Source organism: Nicotiana tabacum, chromosome 3 (assembly GCF_000715075.1).
Source record: "Nicotiana tabacum cultivar K326 chromosome 3, ASM71507v2, whole genome shotgun sequence".
In the NCBI taxonomy this organism is placed as follows: Eukaryota; Viridiplantae; Streptophyta; class Magnoliopsida; order Solanales; family Solanaceae; genus Nicotiana; species Nicotiana tabacum.
This window is the reverse complement of record NC_134082.1, coordinates 79,966,626-79,980,137: the sequence shown is the minus strand read 5'-3', so window position 1 is coordinate 79,980,137 and position 13,512 is coordinate 79,966,626. Positions and strand designations below refer to the sequence as shown.

Here is a 13,512-nt window from a genome sequence, read left to right as displayed (position 1 = left end):
AAGAATTAAAAATGGCACAAATTTCTAACTCAACTTATATAAATAATGGATATTTGTATTCGTTCCAAATTAATATCACTTCGATTATGTATTACTGGATAAGCTAGTGGCTATAATAATTGTTTTAAATATAAAAAATTGTGTTAATCCCTTAGTATAGTAAATACTCAATTTTAAGTCGTCTGATATCTTAACTCTAGCAATATTTTAAATTTAGGTAACTTTAATTTGAAAACAAAAAGGAAACAATAACAAACAGATAAGAAACTAAACATTACATTATTAGAATTCTTAGTAAAATAATTGGTTAAGAGGATATGATTGTCATTATCTTGAATAGCAGCTACATGGATAAATAATAAACCATGAAAAAGAAAATTTTCTTATTTTTCATAATTCAAAAAGAGATGAGAAATAAAATGAAAATGGAAAATATATAAAAAGGGAAAAATAATGAATCACATCTTCCCATCCATTGTTTTCGTGGATTGAAGCCAACTTTTCTCAAGGGTTCTCTTTCTCTTCCACTTCCTTTTCATCGCCAACCACGCACAACACTGATGCCACCACCAGCGACGGCAACCGAAACACTATTGTCTTCGGAAGGCAGTGAAGCGACCCTATTTACCGTCAAATCTTTGTTGGCATAGTCGAAGGCCTTGAAAAGTCACCTGCTGAGCATAAAACGCTAAGCACGTACATCAATTTCTACTATTTACACGCATAATATCATTCTTATCTCAGATTTCTAAAATCTTCAAACCTTAAATCGAGACATGGAGTAAATCTCGAATTATGGAGTGAACAAAATCATGGTGTGATTCTTGGGTTGGAATATGACCTCATATAAGTCCAAAAAACTTTTAAGACATTTATGGAGGTAATTACAAGTTCGTTATGAAATTTAAAACTTTCAAACATTTATGGAGGTAATTATAATACTCCATTACAAAGAGTGACTTAAGGGGAAGTTACGAAGAAAGATGAATCGGTACAACAATAAGGGGTCAAATAGTAGGATAGCATAAATGATAACTAATTATGGTACAATTAATTTTTTGCATAACCATTTTTAAAGTAAAAACGTGAAATATATGCCAAAAATCTGAGAAAAAAGATAAATGATAAAAGCTGGTTAACGAAAGGTGTCATGTCAGCATCTTTTAGCCCTCTTATATATATATATATATATATAGATTGCTTCGGCCATTATCAAAATGGAACAAGAAACGAACGGTTTCTGGAATAAGTGGTCTTTTGTTGTTGTTTGGTCTTTATGTATAGGAAGCACATATTTTGCTTTAGTTTGTCCTCTTTCAAAAATTTTAAAGTACGCCATATGTTCTCTTTTCTTTTTTGGTTAAAAAAAAGTACCATATCAAAAGGTTGATAAACATAGTGAAGGTGCAAGACTCTCCAATAGTTTTATCAAGAATATCTTCTTACCTTTAATATATGTTGCTAATTAATACTTCTTTTTTGTATGGATAGTTTATATTGTTGGAGTTTTAATAGGAATATTTTTTATTATCTTTATACTGTATCATTATTTTTTCTTTTAATTTATATATTAGATATTACATTTACCCTCATAACTCGCAACTCTTTATCTTCTACTCTTTATAATACCCTTAACGTTTTCATACTTTAATCTCAATAACTCCCAAATATTACAGTTTTATTTGTTTAATCAGTTTTGGAATATAAAGATAGAGGGTTGAGTTGTTCTAATATAGTTAAAAGGAACAAAACAATTGGGAGAGTTTGTCGGGAGGGCCAAAACATTTTTTTTACAGATTTTTTTTAATTTTATTGATATTGTAGTGTATTATTGTTAATGTGAAATTAGTTATATGTAGTGTATCTAATTAATTAGAAAAAATATTTATATTTGTGATTTAATCTACCTTTAAAATTAATTTTTGTATGCATATATGAAAGTTATTCTTCTACAAAAAAAATCAATGAAGTATTTTAAAAAAAAATTATAATGACCGTGCGAAGCGCGGATAATATCACTGGTTATATAATATCACTGGTTGCTACTGTATGTTCCAAGGATACACAAGGATAGATTCTACAAAAATACAATGACATGTACGTAGACTTTTGACAGTGCGTGAGCATTCATCCATAACGCTTTTAGCCCGATTCATCAATATATTTTTAACATTCACAAAGAAATGATAGATATTGTGGTACTCTTAATCTACTAAGTTAAAATCTTAAAGGGTCGTTTGATATGCGAGATAAGGTGAGATAATGCGTGAGATTAAATTTTGGGATTTTTTTACACAAATAGTCGGCGATATTTATTGTTTACATTTTCTAGCCATATACATAGGTTATACATTGATTATACATATTTATACACATATGATACATAAATTATGCATATATTATACCTCAACCGACTAATTTTAGTTTAAGTGGTTAGGTGGGCTATTTGGGTAAATTCTTCTTAAATAAATTTATACCATGTTTGGTTGATGGTGCCGTCAACGAAACATGGTATAAATTTAATTAATCACAGTCTTAATAAAGGATATCCCATATTATCCAATCAAACTCGGGATTACATTATCCTACCTCACAAGTGGGATAAATTAGTCCCGGGATTATAATTCCGAGCTAATTTAATCCGTGTACCAAACGACCCCTAAGTATATCACTATAGCTAGAGTGGGATTGGAGTAGCTAGCAGAGGTTGGGCTTTTCCCAAGGTAATACCAAATTTTTCCTCCATGTCCAAATCTTTAGGTGCAATTCCACCTTGGAGCTTCCAGTTAAACGTATTTAGCAATGAACCTAGTGCTACTGGAACCATCCTGATAGCCAAAGGCAATCCAGGGCAAATTCTCCGACCAGCACCAAATGGTATGAGCTCAAAATCCCGGCCTCGAACATCTATTTCCGACTCCCAAAACCTCTCTGGCTTAAAGTCCAACGGATTTTCCCATAGGCCAGAGTCGCGCCCAATTGCCCACACATTCACTAGAACTTGCGAGTCTTTTGGGACAATATAGCCACAAAGCTCAACATCTTCCTCCACTTTGCGCGGGATTAAGAAAGGAAGCGCCGGGTGTATTCGTAATGTTTCTTTCACCATGCATCGCAAGTAAGGTAGCTGTGCAATATCAGTTTCATCTACTAGTTTGCCTCTGCCAATCACATGTGCAAGTTCTTCTTGGGCTTTCTCTAAAGTATGTGGATTCTTAAGTAGTTCCGCCACTGCCCACTCCAACGTATTTGATGTTGTATCGGTCCCTGCTACAAACAAGTCCTGTAAAACTTTCTATTGTAAGATCCCATGACATAATTGCCATAATCTAGCTGGTAAAACGTCACCACTTACTTCATCAAAAAATAAAAAATAAAAAAAATCTAGCTGGTAAAACGTTCCATCACATACTGTTGTCAATTGGACATACTGAAACGCTGACACAGCAAAAAAAGGGACCAATAAGTGTTGATAATGCGTGGCATTATTGCATATGACCTTAACGAACCTACTTACGGAACATACATCTAAGGAAAAGCTACATAGTGTTACACTAAATATTTGTCACCACTAAGATCATCATAGTTCTTTGTTCTCCGGATTCTTCCAAAATGTCAAAACGTGTGCGTGTAAGAGGTTCAAAAGTTATATATTTTTGGAGGATTCAATACAGATATGACAACATTATTAAAGGATCCAAGCAACATAGTAATAATAAGATAATTTTATTGCTGACAGTTATTCCATCACAACTTCACATATTTACACCCGACTATCAATGACATAGCCAGGAATTTCGTCAAGAGTGCTTAATAATTTTTTTTTGTCAATGAATGAATGGTGTACGAATTATTTTAGATCAAACTAGGCAAGATATAGCTAAACGATAAAAAAAAAACTTTTGATAGAACTATAATTTTATAAATCAAACTTAAAATAACAAAAACAACTTTAGAAATTTTACTAATAAGAGTAAGCTTATCAATTGAAAGAGAGAGTCGAGAGACTTTGTAGTTTGCAGAGAGCTTTTGTTGAAGAAATTTTTGTAGAACTTGACTTTTAAATTATAAAATTTACTTAAGAAATAACTTTTAGTTAAAAAATTACTTTTATGATTAGTTGTTTATTTCTACACAAATTTTAAGTTTTATGAGTTATTTTATTAGATCTAAAACAAATTAAATTGCCCACACATGGGTTTAGTTTTGGCAAATAAAATAGGCAGAACTTTGAACCCGTAAACAAAATGTCACTTTAAATACCTTGAATCGCTAGACTGCCTCACTCCACTATTTTAAAGGTGTTCAAAATATAATCGTGTAAAATAAGCTAAGAGTGTGCGCTTGACCACGCACGGCCTAGGGCGGCTACGCCACTGCCGACTATACTTTGCACGGAGAAGAACAATTAAATAGTAAAAGAAATGAACAGATAATTATGGATTGAGGAAAATCAGAGTACGTAATAAACTAACCAGACACAAATGCTCGATGTGATTCCTGTCAAGCTCTTCTGGGCTAATGTTGAGAAGGGCATCTAAAACATCAACATTTGCATGGTTTCTCAGTTTCCTTTCCTTTAGCCGCTCATCAATCAAACCACTCATAAGGTCAAGAACCTTAGTAAAATGATCGGTCATGCGCCGCCTTATACCTTGTGGATCAATTTTCACAAGAAAGGGAAAATAGTCCACCAAATTGGGTTTACCAGCCTCGACCATAATGCCCCACACCAAGTCCTTAAACTCCTTAGCAGAATCAGAAAATGGGTCACTCAAATCTTTAGAGAAAATGGTGTTTGACAGCAAATTCAGGGAAGTTCTAAAAGCTGCTCTGCCAATATCCACTGTTCCACCATTTTTGGCACTCTTGTGAAAATGATCAACTAGCTCCTGGATCTTTTTATTTCTGAGATGCTGATTAGCATCAAGCTTACTACCTGAGAACACAAGTCACAAAATCAATCCAGTTTCTAGTCAGTCACTCAATTTGTAAAAGTTCAAATAGATTGAGTTATAACTCGTTTATTGATTTGATCTAATGTGTTAAACTCGAAATGCCAAACAAGCTATTGCATCAAAATGAATGAAAAAGGGTAGTCGAAGGGGTCAAAATGCAATCGTCTATTTACCTGAGAAGATGTTAGAGTTCATAATCTTGCGAAGTGTTCTCCAGCGAGTGTTGACAGGTAGAAAAACAACAGAGGAATCAGAGTGATTTCGGGCACGTAGTGCGTCTGCGACAGACCTATTGGCAAAGACCAAATCTCGCTTTTGCATGACTTCTCTGGCCAATACTGACGAGGATATAACCACTGTGTTTACTTGGCCTAATTTGAGATTCATAATTGGACCATAAATTTTTGAGAGTTTAGCTAGTGATATGTGGGGTTTGTCACCAAGCAAGTGAAGATTTCCAATAATAGGCAAAGGGAATGGACCTGGTGCAAGTCTCTTCTTGTTTTTGCTTCTCTCAAGTGACATCACTCCATACACCAAAATCCATATGAACAACAATCCTAGCAAAATGGTCACGTACTCCATTTTTCTTTTCTTCTTGTAATTTTGGGATGCTTAATCTTGCTTTATAATGGAGGCGAGTGAGGTTTTATGGGCAATGAAGTCATAGGAGTGGGCAAGATTTTCAATTTTTTAATCTTCATCAATTCAAGAAGAAAGGTTAAAAAATTGGTGTGAATTAAATTATTTGCACAAGTCGACATGCCACCAAATTTTGTGCATTGCAGCTATGTTTTTCATTTGGAGTCTAGCTTTCTTTAGCTTGGCAGTATACAAGTGCGATGAGAGGTTCAGCTTAATCAATGTTCACAAAAAATATATGTGGGCTCAACGCAAATTGCATAAGAAATGTATTGTAGTTTCAAAACAATTACTACTAGTATATAATAATATCTCAGTTGCTTAAAGCAGAGGAGCATACTACTGTGACAGTATTAAAAACCAATCCATATGTGAGACACCTGTTAGTCAAAATTGAGAAGCAACCAAGAGATAATAAAAAATAACCTAGAGCAAACCGAGTCGGATCCAGGATTTAAACTTTATGAGTTCAACCTTTAAGATTTTAAGTATTGAACCCATTATATTCTTAAAGTTATGAGTTCATATCTATTACTTGTTGCAATTTTAATAAATTTTTGTAAGCACGTACTTTTTGACCCGTACAATTTTTAAGTTAGTTGTAGTATGTTAAATATTTACTTGAGTTATTATAGATTTTTTAATCCATTTTTTACTACCACTTTATTAGTTTAATTTTATTGTTTTAATATTTAAAAATAAAAAGAAAATACAAAAAAAAAGTTTCAATTTTTATATTTAGTTTTATTGTAGTAGTTTATTTTATTAATTAAGATGTGATTTTTATATTTTATAAGTATATTACATTGTTTTAGTCTCTCTACCATATTCAAACCCAAAAAACATGGTTCCATCCAATTATCCTTAGCCCATTCTTTTCAATCCATTAGCTCACTTAAGTACAAGATTTAATGTTAGTTATCTATTTCCTTCTAATCCAATGACCATCATCCTTCCCACCTCCTTATAAAAACCCAATTATAGAAACTCCTAAGTTTTTAATCCCTAGACGTAGGATCTACACTCTAAGCTAGAACGGCGGAGGACCAATTCCAAAAATAGAAAATGAGAGCAGCAGCTTAAAAGATGGCAGAAAATTTCTTGACCCAAGTCGAAATACCTCAACAGAAGCACTACAATGAACTCCCCTTAGCCACCCCAACACAGATTTTCGTTTTTTTTTATCTTAGCTTCTTCATTTGCATTTTGAAAAAAGAGACCCCACTATTTTCCTCCCTTCGATCTCCATAGACCCACTGTTTTGTTCCCTTTGGTTTTCCCTCTTTATATTTGCTTTATTGGGTAGAGTAATTTTCTTGTGATTCAATACCCATCAACCAGCTTCTTAATTTTTCTTCTTTCTTTAATCAATTATCGAATTTCATAATTTCTCTTTCTTTCTTGAACCCATTAATATGTTGAATTAGAATTCTGGGAGATTCAATGAAAGGCTGTTTCAACTGATCCAAGGATCAGTTTTAAGGTCATAAATTTTGTTGATTATTCGATTTTGGTAAGGTTCCGTCTGTCAAGTTTCGATTCCGGGTTCCTGATCGCGGTCAAGTTTTGGGTGATGCATCGGTCCTGTTTAGTACTAACAAAACAAATTGTAGATGCTTGGGGTCATTCTATTGGAGGTTCATCAATATATTGAAAGTTAAAGGTCCCATTCTATCTCTATCCATTTTATTTTATCTTTTGATTTTCAGATCATGCTTTTGTTTATGTATGAATAATGTTCGGAGAGGTTCTCTGTTTACTCTATACCTCTAAATTAGAGTTTTGTCTTTATTTGTTTAATGGAGATTAGCTCTTGACCATTTAGCTCACTTGTCTTGTTAGGAATATTACTAATTAACTACTGATTTATAAGCTCTTATTTGGTGTGCTTATGGCATAATCCCCAGTGAAACCGTTTATGAATTGTTATGTGGTAGGTGTATATTTTTGTTTTTATGAATGTGTGGTTGTATGTAGTAGGAAGGGTATGTTTTGTTTGTTGAATTTGAGATAAAACAATTTGAAATATGTTGAATTTAGAAATTAATCCATGTCGGTCAATTGATATCTATGAGCTCATTTAAATTTGTCAATGGGACATACAATATCGTTGGAGAATGAAGTTTTTAAGTTCATTTGGGTTTAAGTAGAAGCTGGCCTACCCTTTCAACCAATAAGTTTGGCTATTGAATTGTTTAGGCCATGGGGTGAACGTTTTCTTTTATCTTTTGAAAATTAAAATTGGGTGAAATAATTTGATCTTGTTAAGGCCCAACGTAATTGATAAGTTATTTTGTTTCTGGTAAATTAATAGATATCGGAATAATCATACATGAACATCGTAGCTTGTTTTAGGCACGATTAATTAAATAAATCATCACGACTATGGGTACAATTCATGTGGCATGGTCGTGATACCTAATCCCCAAAATCGGGTATGCATTTCATGTGACCCGATCATAACAACTTTGAACAATAATAAAATATACATGTCGCGAATCGCGGATGCATTTCATGTAGCGTAGTTTGCAGGGTGTTCCAAAATGGCAAGTGTACGATAATCGTAACTTGTTCCAGAAATAATTTCATAAATCCTAAAAACGGTTTTAAATAAATAAAAGCAGTTATAAAATTAAAAATGCACAAATTGTTTAAAACATGTATTAACTCAGATAATTAGGCTAATTATTAATAGTTGAGCGACCGTGCTAAAACCACGGAACTCGGGAATGCCTAACACGTTCTCCCGAGTTAACATAATTCCTTATCCGATTTTTTTGGTTTCGCAAACTGTAAAATAGAGTCAAACTTCCTCGATTCGGGATTTTTAACCGGTGACTTGGGACACCATAAATTATCCCAAGTGGCGACTCTGAATTTGAACAAATAATCTAATTTCGAATAATGTCACTTTAATTAGAAAAACTCTCTTATATTACCCTCGGGTGGTAGAAAGGTGTGACAACTTTATATATAAATTTATGTTCCGCATCAAAAGTTATGAGTGTGAGCACGTGATTTTTGCCTCACGAAAATTACTCCAAAATAATTCAAAAAATATATATAAAACAATTTTTTGCTTAGTGAGCAATTTTTAGAATTTGTGTGGCGTTTATTAATTATTTGTATTATGTCCGTAAATGTTTGCTTTGTTATAATTAAACAAAATAAAAATAAAAATACATGTTTCATGCATATCTAGGATTTAATTATGCATTTAATAATTGATTTAAAAATAAAATCACAAAAAATATGCATTTGTTCTATTTTAAATGTTCCACTGTGTGATTAATGTTTTGTCTATGTGTTAATAGTTGTTAAAAAGTAATTAATATTTTTGTAAGTTTAAAATTGTTTTATAATTAAAATTGGGAATTTAAATTAGGAAATTGAAAATGGGTTCTGAATATTAAAAATCGGGCCTGGACTGAAATCCAGGCCCAAACAAAAAAATTCAACCCTCCACAGCCCAATCCCAACACTCCCATGTCCGGTCCAATTCAAACGAACCAAACGACAACGTTTGGTCGTATCATCAAGGGCCGTTGGATCAAATCCATCCAACCGCTGAGATCTTACAAACCTAACCCGTGATCCTTACCCGATCCAGTACCCGGTTCAACCCGTCCCCCCAACTTAAACCAAACGACATCGTTTGGTTAAGTGAATAGATCCTAGCCATCCATTCTGCTTGATCTAACGATCATTATCAATCCACCCCACCCCTATATAAACCCAAATCCTTACCCCGGCCCCCTAACTAAACACTCCCCTTCCTCTTCTGTTCATCATCGTCTTCAGACGATGCCCCTAACCCTAGCCGCCCTCATTCCCCACCGCCTGAAACCCGGCGGCAACAACACCGCCTGTCACCACCTTAACACCCCTGAACCCCCTGACCTTCCTCTATCCGAATCTGTTAGCCACTTGACTCGAATCCTCCTGAAGGTTCTCGAATCTTCATTTGAAGATTCGAGCCAAACTCAGATCCAAACTCAACCACCTCCGATGGTCCCCAAATTAACACCGTAGCTTCCCCTAACTACCCTAGCTATGGATCTGGTGTTGGTTTGGCTCGAATCACCTCAGAGTTCTTCGAATCTTCTTTTGAAGGTTCGAACCAAACATGAACTCACTCAGATTCATTCCAAACTAACACCAAATGACCCCTAGGCCTCCCTCACCCTTGTGTCATCTTTGGTTCCCTTCGAATCTGCCCAGAAGTGTTCGAATTTAAGATCCAAGAATCTGAAACCCTAAAAATTTTCCAATCTTGGAATTTTTCCAATTCGAGTGAAGGATTGAGGTCTAAGAGACTTTAATCGAGGTATTCTCAATTGAGAATACTTCGAATAAAGTCTGTTCAGCCTCAAAAAGGTCCGAATCCAAGTTGAGTTTGAGTCCGTGTAAAATTAAAGATTCAGAGGTATTTTTCCTATTTTCTTTTGTTTCCTACATATGTTGTTGCCTATTTTAGTTGTCTGTGTAATTTTTCATATTTGTTTAGATTAATTCTGTGATTCTGTCTCCTACCCGTCTACTTGATCAAAATGTGAATTGTTTCTGTTGGTTGTGATTATTTACAATGTGAGTAATCGACTCGATTAAGTTCGTCGAGTAGTTATATTATAGGATCCTGTTTCTGAAAATGTTGATTTGAAATAATCTGTTTACCGGTTGTTTGTTGGCAATTGTTGTAGATAATCAGTTTAATTAATACTCGTCAATTAAATCATCCTTGTTTCAATGAGTTTGTCAAAATAAATGCTGTGTATATGTTGTTTTCTGAACATTAAGTTTCAGGGCACTGTCAGTATATTGACGATGCTCCTGTGTTTGTTTGATTTTAGTCCAATGTTGAAATTCAGTTTGAATTGTTATGCTGAATTCAGTATAATGTTATTGGGATATTGAGTTTGAATTCAAGTTTACAAGGATTGATTAGATACAACTATGTTAGGAAGTTGATAGGATTGGTTATAGCTGTTTAATTCAGAAGGATAATCAAGTTTGAACAGATTTTAAAATCTGTTTTGTATCAGATTCTGATTTTAGTTTAAAGACAGTAATAACAGTAGGATTTCAGGGGCATTTCTGGGAATGAAACAGTAAAAACAGTGTGTTAGTGCTAATGTGTTATAATGGAATGTTAGTGGCTATTAATTAATTGGATAATGGGAAACAAAGGGTAATGGAAATGCTGAAAATCAGGAAAAGATCACTTAATGGGATTTAAAGTAGTAAAAGCAGTTTTAATGGGATTTTCTGATTTTTTAAAAAGAAGAAGGGGTCCAAGCAGCACTTAAAAAGAAAGGGGCAGACCTGTATAAATATAGAGACAAATTTTAAGGAAAAAAAAGAAGAGGGACTCAGATTTTGAAGAAAAGAAAAAGAACTGAGATTTTAAGAGAGAGATCAGATTTTAAAAAGAGAGAAAAAAAAATCTGATTTTAAAAGAGAGGAACAGATTTTAATACACACAGATATAGAAATACATATACACAGAGAGAGACAGAGAGAAATCTGGACAGAAATTAAGAGAGGAAAAACACACAGAAGCTAAAATAGAGAATAGAAAAGGAAAAGGAAAATCTGAAACCTTGTTTTTCTGGAATCTGTCCGGGTCTGTTTGTTGATACTGCTTGGTTTTAAAATCTGAAATTCTTTAAGAAGCTTTGCTCCTGTGTATCTGGGTTCCTCGGGTCCTGTTTTTGTTATTCAAATTTGTGGAAATACTGGTATTCTGCTGATTTTGTTGCTGCTATTACTGCTGAAATTTACTCCTTCTACCTTCATTTCCAGGTACATATCTTTTAAACTCATGTTGTGAAAAGCTTCAACATGACAAATAAATGAAGTTTGGGAATTATAATTCTGTTTTCCATTCGTCTAAGTTCATTATTCTAAATTTCAGTTTTGTTTCATGTTATTTAATATAACAATATGCTTGATATGATAACTATTAGCTAATTATTCCCTTTTTGAAGTTCGTATAAATGTTGTAATAAAGTTATTTATTTTGAATTTTCATTTAGTATAAGTTATATTTGAATCATCAAAATAGGGAACATGGCAGAAAGTTGGTCATTAATTGCATCTCTTAATATTGCTAGTATAGACTAGTGTGGAAATGTCAAGACAACTGCATTACTAGTCTATGTTATTAAACATCTGATTTTTAAGGCTAAGATAGTATTGATTGTATCTTGTTCATATTTAGCATAATAATGGTCATGTTCACAATCAATAGCCGAAAGATGCATCGATAAAATTTGTTATATTCACGATATCGGCATATGGTGAATGGTGTAGGGGTATATTCATGTTATATGTGATATTATCTTATTAAGTCACCGATTTTTTTTTATATTAATGTTTGCCAAATAACTCGTATAGGTTGAGAATAAAAATTGGTTTGATTAAGTATATCTCGAATTCAATCAATAGCAATTAATCAAAAATAAACTAGGCCTATCAGATTAGGAACAAGCAATGTAGAAAGAGATTAGATTTATAATGTGTAATAAGTTTAAGAATATAAAAAATAACATTCGTTGCAAATAGAATAATGAGAATTGTTCGAAAATATCACTTCCTTTCAAGAATTGATTTATTTTTAGTTTCATACGCTATTCACATTTTGAGTATACATATGTTGTATTTACTAAAAAATAGTGTTAATCATATGTTTATTCTTTTCTTTAAATTTGAATAGCTTGGAGGAATATAATTCATACGCGAAAAATATAATTTGCGATCCACGTCTAATAAATTGTGAATTCTTTTCAAAGAATTTAAGGGCATCTCAAATGGGGATTTCTCATGATTTTCACAATAAAAATAATATGGATGTAATAAACAATTTGTAAATAAATTTATACTACCATCAAGAATATATTTGTGATTAGGGATACGTTCGCGTAACCTGATTATATTTCTAAAAGCAATTCGGATTATGCGTTCGCGCAACTTCGAGCGAATATTTAATAAAAGGGATTTCTCCGAGGATGTTAAAATAATTTCATATAACCCGAGATGTGCAGTTCACTGTTTAATCATACAAGGGCGACGATGTTCTTAATTTATTTCTAATTTCTAACGTATGATTTTTTATAATAAAAATATAAAAAAATATTATCAACCTTTTTATGTACACGTATGCGTGACACGATTCTCTATGATTATAAAAGGTATATAATACGAGTATACGTACGCGTGATTCGTTTATATAATTGTAAACAATCTAAATAAAAGCGGTAACAAAATCTTGCAATAAAAATGTATTTAGTAAAATCAAGATAATTAAGCCAAGAATAAAAACAGTTGAGCGACCGTGGTAAAACCACGGAATTCGGAAATGCCTAACACCTTCTTCCGGATTAACAGAATTCCTTACTCAGGATTTCTGGTTCGCAGAATAACAAACAGAGTCATATTCTCCTCGATTCAGGGATTAAAACCGGTGACTTGGGATGCCTTAAAATTCCCTGGTGGCGACTCTAAAATAAATAAACAAATCCTATTTCGACTGTCCTTCAATCAGAGAAAACTCCCTTGTACCTCGCGGGGGCGGAAAAAGGAGGTGCAACAATGAGTTCAGTTAAACTCATCAAATTAATACTACATACGCCCCTGAGAGCAAATACACGTTTAACATCACGACATATTTACATGAATAATGAACCTATATGCTATAGTAAATCTTTAGGCTTACATAGTAAAAAAGGTGAGAGTCAACCAGAGTATATAGAGAAAGTTCAGAGTACAGCTGTCTTATTTGTGCTCATGTACCCCAAAAAGGAAACGAAGATAGATGTCCTCCTTTATTAATTGTGCTAGCTACTGTGGGTGCTTTATCAACCCTATTTAACTAAACCAAATACATAAATGGGACGAGAGTGGGTGGGTCAAG

The 13,512-nt window shown here is 33.3% G+C and overlaps 1 protein-coding gene and 1 long non-coding RNA gene across 2 annotated transcripts; one reads left to right on the top strand and one right to left on the bottom strand.

Moving 5' to 3' along the window:
- Nucleotides 1–2,535: 2,535 nt before the first annotated feature.
- On the bottom strand, nucleotides 2,536–5,923 carry LOC107793254 (geraniol 8-hydroxylase). Its single transcript, XM_016615576.2, has 3 exons — nucleotides 5,132–5,923; nucleotides 4,476–4,939; nucleotides 2,536–3,283 (listed from the first exon to the last, which is right to left on the bottom strand). The coding sequence occupies exons 1-3, from the start codon at nucleotides 5,541–5,543 to the stop codon at nucleotides 2,678–2,680; spliced, it is 1,482 nt and encodes a 493-aa protein (XP_016471062.1). The 5' UTR covers nucleotides 5,544–5,923; the 3' UTR covers nucleotides 2,536–2,677.
- An 888-nt stretch (nucleotides 5,924–6,811) lies between these two features.
- Nucleotides 6,812–11,630, top strand: LOC142179454 (uncharacterized). The gene is made up of 2 exons (XR_012707623.1): nucleotides 6,812–7,263; nucleotides 11,403–11,630. It is a non-coding gene; the product is annotated as an uncharacterized LOC142179454 (long non-coding RNA).
- Nucleotides 11,631–13,512: the final 1,882 nt, after the last annotated feature.